Source organism: Chiloscyllium punctatum, chromosome X, assembly GCF_047496795.1.
Source record: "Chiloscyllium punctatum isolate Juve2018m chromosome X, sChiPun1.3, whole genome shotgun sequence".
NCBI lineage: Eukaryota > Metazoa > Chordata > Chondrichthyes > Orectolobiformes > Hemiscylliidae > Chiloscyllium > Chiloscyllium punctatum.
The window spans coordinates 17,282,983-17,293,052 of record NC_092791.1 but is presented as its reverse complement, the minus strand read 5'-3'; the positions used below and the strand labels follow the sequence as shown (position 1 = coordinate 17,293,052).

Sequence of the window (10,070 nt, the reverse complement as noted above, 5' to 3'; positions counted from 1 at the left end):
TATCCCATCCCCTTCTAAAGCCATAATTGAATCGGTTTTGAATATGTCTTCAGGTCTCCTTGCCTTAAAGAAGCAGATACACTAAAGGAGGTGTCTGCTGTCGTTCATCTGTTTGAGGACCCAGGCAATTGGGCTTTGGGAATCAGGCACTGTACGCAATCCCAGTCATTGCTAAGGATATTCAGGCACTCACTCCAGTGAAGGCATAGCATCACCCCCTCAATGAACCCAGTGAAGACTCAGGCATTGCCACTATCCCCCCTCCCCACCAAAAAAAACCCCCACAGACATCACCCTTCCCACACTCCCCAGAAATGTGCATATCACCCCAGGGTGTCCATACCTACTTGCTGTCCATCTTTTATCACGAACAGATCAGGTGTCCTCCAGCCAGAGCTGTCTCCTGTAGCTATTGCCTAGGATCCACAACACAGGAATCCAGACCACCTCCCATCAGTGTGGGCTCATGGGGCTAGCAGAAGAGGATGTGGGTTGCCAAGGTGACTAGTGCCATAGACATACTGAATGGTAGAGGGAGTGGGCTGGATATTACTGGATGAACTAGCATAATGGGCATCCCTAGATAACATCCAGCTCACGGTCAGAATCATTGGATTTCTTAAAATCATGCCATTACTCAGTGTGGAACTTTGGTCAGACTGGAGAGCTGTGACCAGTGGTGTGCTGCAAGGATCAGTGCTGGGTCTTTTGTCATTCATCATTTAGATAAATGTATATAGGAGGCATGGAGGACACTAAGGGAAAGTGGACAGTGAACGTTATTTAAGAATACAATGGGATTTGATCTGCTGACGAATGGCAGATGGAGTTTAATCTAGATAAATGCAAGGTGTTGCATTTTGGTGAAACAGATCAGGGCAAGACTTACACCATTAATGGTAGGGCCCTGGGGAGTGTTGTAAAACAGACTGACCAAAGGGTGCAGGTGCATAGTTCCTTCAAAGCGTTGTCATAAGTAGACAGGGTAGTGAAGCTGGCATTCTTGCCTTTGTTGGTCAGTACATTATATAGGACATCATGTCTCAACTGTACAGGATATTGGTAAGGCCATATTTGGAGTACTGTGTACAATTCTGGTCACCCTGGTATAGGGAGGATGTAATTAAACTGGAAAGGGTGCAAAAACAGATTTACAAGGACGTTACAGAGGCTGACGGTCTGGAGAAAAAGCCTGTCGGAGGCTGAAGGGTGACCTTACAAAGGTTTATAAAATCATGAGGGACATGAATAGGGTAAATAGATGAGGTCTTTTCCACAGTGTGGGGGAGTCCAGAACTAGAGGGCATAGGTTTAAGGTGAAAGGGTAAAGATTTAAAAAGGACCCGAGGGGCAATGTTTTCACGCAGAGGGTGGTATGTGTATGAAATGAGCTGCCAGAGGAAGTGGTGGAGGCTGGTACAATTACAACATTTAAAAGGCATCTGGATAAGTATATGAATAGGAAGGATTTAGAGGGATGTGGGCCAAATGGGACTAGATCAGTTTAGGATATCTGGTCAGCATGGACGAGTTGGGCTACAGGACAATGACTCTATGGAAAGGGTCCCTGTATAGACTGCTGCTGTTGCACACCATCCACATTCTGCAAGGTGCGTTCATTCTGCCACCAGGAGGAATCTATGTTTCATTTTTATGTCAAATGTGAAAGGTTGCAGCCCCTGAGATTTGGATGTGCATCAGCCCCACACTCCTGATCTTTGGTATGGAACAGATTGAATGAATTAGAAACCTCCTGGGGTCTGACAAAAGGTGGCTGTTAGCAGGTCCAGGAGAGTGGTCAGCCACACCACTTGCCTCTACGCAGGAGTTATGCCTGTCTATGAGTGCCCCTGGAGAGGGAATGCACAGAATCCACCAGTACACTTGTTTTAAGGCCTTCTGTGACTGATGTGCATTATCAACCCGAGTAATAACTTACTGAATTCTCTTCAAAAGTTTGGCTTTGTTGTCACAGTGGGTTAATGCCACATTCAAGTGGGGCACTTATTTGATAATAGGTTTGTGAAAGAATATATAGCAGACTGAAACTGTCCATGTTGGATTTAGGCGTGTGTCTCTGTAAAGTGTGCAGCTGTAAATAAACATTTATAGATGAGTGACGATGAGTCTTACCTTCTGCGCTGTGCTACCTTGAACAGAACAGTGCAGTTGGTGCTACCAGAGGCCAGCCACATCACCTATATCCACAACTTCTCTTTCAATATTTCACACACTTTCTCTCTCATTTCAGGAAGGTGAATCATCAATATTTATCATAAGCAGTTTATTATATCTGAAAGCTTTAAAGTGCTTCATACATAACGAATTGCTTTTTTGAACTGCTAAAATACAGACAGCAACTTTACAACCACTTAAAATACAGGTTAAAATAGAACTATACAAATTAAATAAAGAAATTCAAACTGTGCGTTACTATGACAACAAATCGTATATTTTTTGAAGTCCTTAACAGTTAAAGAATATATTTGCTGGGCTGAAAATATTAGAAACCAGCATTGAGATGTGCAAAATAAGTCGCTTTATTTGTGTGGTTAAAGGAGTGGATTACTTCAGTAGAATTGTTATTTAAAAGGAAGCTTTAGCCTAACTATGCAACTTCACTGTGGTAAGAAATTCTGCTGAAACACTCAAAAACAACAAGATCCAAAGCCTTAAGTGTTCTCATAGTTTCAGCTTTTCTTTTCACATTGACTGACAGAATAACATACAAAACAAATGAATGAGACAAAAGTTGCTTTCATTGATATTAACTCAAGAGGTTATTTTGACCAATAACAATGCTATAAACCAGGAACTTTCCAATAAATTGATTGGTTAAACATTACCTCATGACTTTGTTTCTAAATGATACAACAGCAAACTACTCAAGCCGTACAAATGAATGAAAGCTAGTTGATCCCATATTGTCAGGTCAAACTGCAGTTCCCTCAGGTATATAAATAGGTCATTCCAACCAGATGATGAAAGAACCAGCGGTTTAACATACGGCTAATTTACGGAATTAAAGACATTTTGCCTCTTAGTAGGACAATTTGCAAGAATCACAATTTAAGGCAATAACCAACACTAATGAGAAGAGTGTTACCTGCTTGGCAAATGCACTCGAGTGTGTATAGTATTACAGTGGCAACCAATTTCGAATGGTCAATCAGGCTCGTAGTGTGGCACACTTGCATCTGTTGGAAGTTATGTACATGAATATGCAGGTCCTTGTTCTTGGCAGATAAAAGAACATGTATGCCAATATCTTGCAGTTAACTCTCAACCATCATTAAATGGTGCATTCTCCATGGCAACACCTTGACCACAGTCCATTTGACAACCAATCAGCACTTGCATCTCCTCCAGATAAATGTCGGTTTTCCTCTTAAATTGGTATTCTTGCAAATAATCCTGATGAGTCAGAAAGAAATACTCATACTAGACTCAAAACATTAACACACTCTCTCCATACAGAAGCTGTTAGACCTGAGATTTTCCAGTATTTTCTATACTTGTTTCTGGAAAATACCTACATCGGTTTTCTTGCTAATTAATGAAAACAAACTCCAATACTTTTGTACTTTTAATTTCATTTATATGTTGAATATTATTTCTGCCTACAAGGTGACTGGATGAGGAATTATGGTTTGGCGTTCATTGGTCTAACGGCAAAGAGGAGAAAGTGAGGACTGCAGATGCTGGAGATCAGAACTGAAAAATGTGTTGCTGGAAAAGCACAGCAGGTCAGGCAGCATCAAAGGAGCAGGAGAATCGATGTTTCGGGCATAAGCCTTTCTTCAGGAATGAGGAAGGTGTGCCAAGCAGGCCAAGATAAAAAGGTAGGAAGGGGGGACTTGGGGGAGGGACGTTGGGAATACGATAGGTGGAAGGAGGTTAAGGGGAGGGTGATAGACCGGAGAAGGGGTGGGGGAGGGAGAGGGGGTGACCTACAATCTTTCTTCCAGACCTCTCCGCCCCACCCCCACTCTGGCCTATCACCCTCACCTTAACCTCCTTCCACCTATCGTATTCCCAGCGCCCCTCCCCACTTTTTTTAATCTTAGCCTGCTTGGCACACCTTCCTCATTCCTGAAGAAAGGCTTATGCCCGAAACATCGATTCTCCTGCTCCTTGGATGCTGCCTGACCTGCTGCGCTTTTCTAGCAACACATTTTTCAGAAATGGCAAAGAGGCAAACATCTGCAGAAATTGACTAAAATCTTAAACAAAATGTGAAAACTGAAATGATACACATCCCAGAGACACCTGGAACAGAGACAAAAATCAATGGGCACCAAGGTCACCATTTAGCCAGGGGCTGGTACGGAAATATTTAAGAGCTGAGAAGGTGTCAGGCAGCAGGTAAGCCTTGAGCTGGCACTGATAGCTCACTGACATCTTTTGCAATTGGTCGCTTCAACAACAGTGAGGTTACGATTGGGTTAAATTGGTCTCCAAAATCTTTGCTGTGAAAACATGAAAAGGCAGCAAGAGACAGAGTTGGCTACAGGAGGTTAAGGACCATCCTGTAGACAACTCTCTCAGAAGTACAGGGGCTGACAGAGACCACACCTTATGTTCCACATCAAGTGGTACCACCAGGGAGTGACTACCATGAGATGACGCTTCCTCTGAGGGAACAATGATAATGCTGCTGTGCTTTATATTACTGTCCAAATGATAGCAAGTGTCAAGTCTTATTAATATTGAATAAAATATTACTACTGTCATCAATAAAGATCATTTCAAATTGCTGCAGAATTGGCGAAAGGAATTAAAGGTTAACTGGCTCTGATATCAAACTTCTAACAGCTGGAAGAGTGTAAGTTGGAATATTGCATCTTGGAATGGCAATGGGAGTTTGCATGAGATCTGAGAAGGGAAAGATACAAAGGTAAAGTCAACTATTTTTAATGTGCAGGAAGATCAAAGAGAGCCAGTTATCTATCTATCTAGACTACAGAAGTGGCTACCTAAATACAAGCAATACACCAGCTAAAGTCTAACAAGTATCTTACAGAAGTTCATTATAATTTCCCAACTCTTGTACTCTTCAGTTAAATTAATGAAGTCGACAATACTGAGTTTTATTAACCGCGTTAACTGTCCTGCCATCTGTAATGATCTATGCATATATACACCCAGGTCTCTCTGCTCCCACACCTCGTTAACAGTGTGTTTGAATAGTACCCTTCACTTTATACAGTCTTCCCAAATTCTGTGCACATTAAACTTCATCTGCCACCTATCCACCAACTATCTCTCTTCACTCTACCAACTGGTCAATGTGCTTGTGAAGTTCTACACTGTCTTCCTCCAAAACGTCTGCCAAGTCTTGTGCTGTCTGCAAAAATTGACCCCTGCACACCAAGACATATACATCAGGAAAAGCACGATTCAATACTGCTCCCTGGGAAACTCTATTACAAACCATCTTCCAACTTGAAAAATGCTCATTTACCATTACTCTGTTTGCTATCACTTAGGCAAATTTTTATCCCCATTGTTACTGTCCCTTTCATTTCACAACATATCATTTTCTTAAAAGTCTGCTGTCTGGCAATGAATTAAATGTTTTTTTGGAAATCCACACTAAACATAACTAGCCTTACCCTCATCAACCCTGTGTTACCTCTTTAAAGGATTCTACTACGTTAGTGAGACACATTTTGCTGAAAGACGACTTTGGGATTTCATTTTATGTTAGCTGGCAGTCTTTTTCTCATAATCCCTTTTTGTTTCTCAAATTGCTTTCTCACCTCCTTTCTGAACCTTCTGTATTCCTCTTGGTTCTCAGCTATATTTACCATCTAACTCCTGCCATAAGCATATTTTTCTTTCTTTCTTTAGCTTAAATTTCCAACCCCTTTGTCACCCAGGCAGCTCTGGATTTTATTTGCCCAACCTTTCCATTGACTGCACCTAAACCATCGCCTCTTTGAAGGCAGCCCACTGTTATTCCCATCCAGGTTTGGTTTCAGTCTATCTAGGCCAGTTCTGTTCTTGCCTCATTGAAATCTGCTCTCTACCAAGGCATTTTTCTTACTCTGGCTTGATTAATGTTATTTTCCCACTGCCAACTGAAACCCCAATGATACAATGACCACTGTCCCCCAAGTATTCCCACAAAGACGCTCAATCTAGTTGGCCCACCTCATTCTGAAGAGCCAGAACTAGTGCCCCTTGTTGGACTGGACACAGTACTATTGGTAATTCTCCTGAAAACAATCTAGGAACACTTGTTCCTCATTGCCCTTTGCACTACCACTATCCCAGTCTGTATTTGGGTAATTATAGTCTCCCATTATAAGTACTCTATGTTTACACTTCTCTGCAATTTCCTTGCAGAATTGTCCCTCTAACCGCTTTACTAGCTGATGGTCTGTGTATTAAACCAAGCAATATAGAAGCACTGTATCCTCCAGTCCCTACACCCCCTCCCTATCTCTGTAACCCCCTCCAGCCCCTACACCTCCTCCCTATCTCTGTAACCACCTCCATCCCTTACAGCCCTCTGGAGACCTCTGTACTTCTCCAACATCAAGCTCCTAAATGCCTCTAATTCTACTGCTTTGCTATTGTGGCTGTGTTTTCAGCTGCTTTAAGCTCTTGACTTCCCTCTCGGAATTTTGCTTTTCAGGTCTTTGGTTATCTGCTCTGATGTTGCCTCGTGGATTTTTAAAAACATCGGGACAGCAGTAGGCCATTCAACCCACTCTTCCATTCGATACGTTCAAACACTTCTAAGTCTTTTAACCACCTTGTCTCCATAACTATGTACACCACTGATAGATTTCTAATTACCAATCTTTACTTTAAACATACCTGAGGTCTAAGCCTCTACAGTCACCTGTGGTAGCGAATTTCAAAGATTCATGTACCTGAGTAAAAGACGTTTGGCTTCATCTCAGACCAAAATGGCATTCTTTTTACTTCTAAACTGTCCTTTTGATTTCAGTCTCTACAATGAGGGGAAACATCTTACAAAATAGCTAAAGGGATAGACTGGTAAGTTTCAACGAGGCAACCCCTCGTTGTTTAAAACTCTAGAGAATACAGTCCCAGTTTGCCCAATCTCTCTTCATAGGATAGTCCCACCATCCCAGGGACAAGTCTGGTGAGCCTTGGGTGTACTCCCTTACATGGCAATACAGTACACTTGGTAATAATAGTGATTTGATGGGCATAGCCAGCATGGATTTGCAAATGAAAAGTTGTGTTTAGCAACTTGTTAGACTCCTTTCGAAGAGATTACTATCAAAATTGGTCAAGGTAATGTTCAAGTGAATACAGTGGGGATGAAATCCTGTTATTGTCAAGAAGGTTCGATCCAAATTTTCTGAAACTGAAAGATCTTTCTTTAAATTTTTTTAAAGTGGACTACATTTAAAATGAACCCTCACTTTGTTAATGCTTCTGAGAGAAACTTGCTAGCAGTGGGCTCCAGGCTATGTACAGACTGCTCAAGTTTTCCAATTGTGGATGCAGGAGGATCCATCCAGGCCAGCAATGGAAAATGCACTCTGCTGGCCTGTAGCAAAAAACAAGGATGATCTCTAGAAAATATAGGAACACATCAAGCATAACATGCCATCTGCTGATCAACTGCTGTTCTGCAAGCTAAAAAACTTAAAATTTATAACTTCCAAAATTAATTTGAACTAAATATGCCTTCCTTTATGTCAAGCTCATCAGAAACTTCTTGAATACTCAATCTTATTGTATAATGTTTGGAATATTGACGACAGCAAACATTTTGGATACACAAACAATTGATCCTCCTTTCTCACTGGCCTCACAATGATTATTATAAAGCCAGAAACATCCCAAGTGATCCCCATGCAATTCTTCAACATCATGTTTTAAACACAGTGAATAATCTATTTTTTGTCCGTTGTGTCTGTGCAGTCCTCAGTATAACATCCGAAACCATTGTCTATTTTCATTAAATTTACCAAGTGAATTCCCATTTAAAAGAGCAAAGAAATGAACTAATCACCCAATTGTAAACCTTTCTTCCAATAGGTTTATAGGTTTCTGTAAGACAGTGCTCGTGCTCTTTGTTGTAAAATTCCTGCTGTAATACAAACAGTGTGAAATTTTATTGAGCAGAATTACCTATTGCCTCATTTCTTGCTTGCTACTATTTTCATGGGGGCCTCTTCAGGAGTCTTATTCTACTATCCTTGCCAGGGACCTATGACATGCAGGGGAATCCAATGCAGGTTTTAAGCTACCAATGGAAGTGTCCCAAGCACTTCCCACCCATTGGTACTCGGGTCTTTAGTGATCTAACAAGCAGTTCTAAAAGGGATCGCTGCAAGCCACTCAGAAAAAGGTACATCCAAAAATGTGTGACCCAAAAGAGTCCTCCTCTGCCATTAGCAGGACACTTCCTGCTTGGTCCCTTTGAGCAGCAACTAAGATCCCCAGCTCTCCAAATCAGTGAGCCTCCTGTGAGCCACAGTTAAAATCAAGCTACTCTGTCCATCTCGGCAGCCCTCCCAGCCACTTTTAGATAAACCCCCCGACTTTACAAAGCCAAGCCTGTGAATAGGTCCGGGTCTGTAGCAGCAGTGCACCCTGCCTTGTTTGGGGGGTTTGATCTGGACTGCAGCTGGCTCAATTGCCTCTGCTCCTTTCACCACGCAGCCCATGCTTGAAACTCAGTTGTGTGATCATTTTGAGTCAGAAGATAGTTAAAGCAGGAGCAGAATGCACAACAATTCTAAAAATTCTAAACCACAAAGATCGAAATTTCTTAAAAAAATCTAAACACTTGCTAATTACTTAGGAAATGTAAGGTGCTGACGTGATGATTAGCATCAGCATGTTAAGGACGTAATGTGAAATTGCGACATAGAAAGTGCTGGGAGTAGTCTATTTGCTGAACTATTCTTTATCCTCCCTTCCCCATAGCTGAGACCCCAGTAGAGGGGCCATGAGCTGCAGAGGGAAATCAATCAGCAGATCGTGAGGCCCAGCTGTCTTGCCAATGATTCAGTGATATGAAAGTGCTGTTAGGCTGGAATATCCTCAAGTATTGGTCTGAATGGTGAACCCAATAGTGTTGTAAACAATGCTGGATGTGCTGCTTAATCTCAGTTCTCTACCCAAAAGCTATCACATGTGGCCATTCACTGCACCAAAGGTTATAAACTCCTGCTTTAGATTAATGAAACAGCAGCAGTAAGCATGGAGTTAATTGCTTCATAAATATAACTTACATGCAAGTTTTGCACCCATATGCTACTGGGCACTAACTAGGCAACTACACGGGAAACTTTATTGTTACTGGTACAGTGTCCTGGAAAGCTAGTGTCACATGGGGCAAATTATATGATTCACCACTGCACTGTCTAGAACTTGGCAAGAGGGGGCAAAAAGAGAAGCCTATTTGAGCTAATTGATGCAGTTTCTTCCACTTAGAAGAATGCAACAAAATATCTATAATCAGCCTATGCAAGGAGACCTGCTGTTGCTTCTTCCTCAGCATCGTTTCCATTTGCTTTAAGGTCAACAAGCGTTTTTGCAAAGCTGGTCCATTCATCATTCCGGGGAACAGCAATTTGCTGCAAAGGGAAAACAAAAAGAGAAAGATGAGAACAATCAGGGCATTTCTGCAGTCATGCTGCTTTAATGTTTGCTGCACTTTATGATGAGCAGTTCACTCGAGTCACTGTGAACCAGCATCAGTTTTCCCAACCCATTTATCTCCCACAGCACCACCTCGTGTAAATACAAACAGGCCAGTCAGCTCATCAAGCCTGCGCCGCCATTTAGTTAGATCACAGATGATCATCTACCTCAATGCCTCTTTCCCACAATACTTCCATATCTATTGGAACAGAAATATGGAAAATAGGAGTAAGGTCACCCAGCCCTTCCAGCCTGCTCTGCCCTTCAATATGATCATGGCTCATCAGCCAACTCAGTCCCTCATTCCTGCTTTCTCCCATGTCTCTCTGTGTGAAATTCCTATTGGATATAGTGAGATAGTTGAGCTCAAAGTGCTGCACTCCACACAAAGTTGGAACACCTCTCAGAGATCAAAGATCTGAGGCACA

General features: G+C 41.9%; 1 protein-coding gene across 4 annotated transcripts in view; it reads right to left on the bottom strand.

The window, feature by feature from the left end:
- Positions 1 to 4,136: 4,136 nt before the first annotated feature.
- The window catches only part of LOC140471339 (cytoplasmic dynein 1 intermediate chain 2-like), a 61,334-nt gene continuing 55,400 nt past the window's right edge, over positions 4,137 to 10,070 (bottom strand). For 2 of the 4 annotated variants that reach the window (XM_072567356.1, XM_072567358.1), the window contains one exon: positions 4,137 to 9,575. In XM_072567356.1, the coding sequence (XP_072423457.1) occupies positions 9,462 to 9,575 (114 nt within the window). In that variant the 3' untranslated portion in view covers positions 4,137 to 9,461. The remainder of the gene's footprint in view (positions 9,576 to 10,070) is intronic. The other 2 variants (XM_072567357.1, XM_072567359.1) reach the window with 1 other exon arrangement.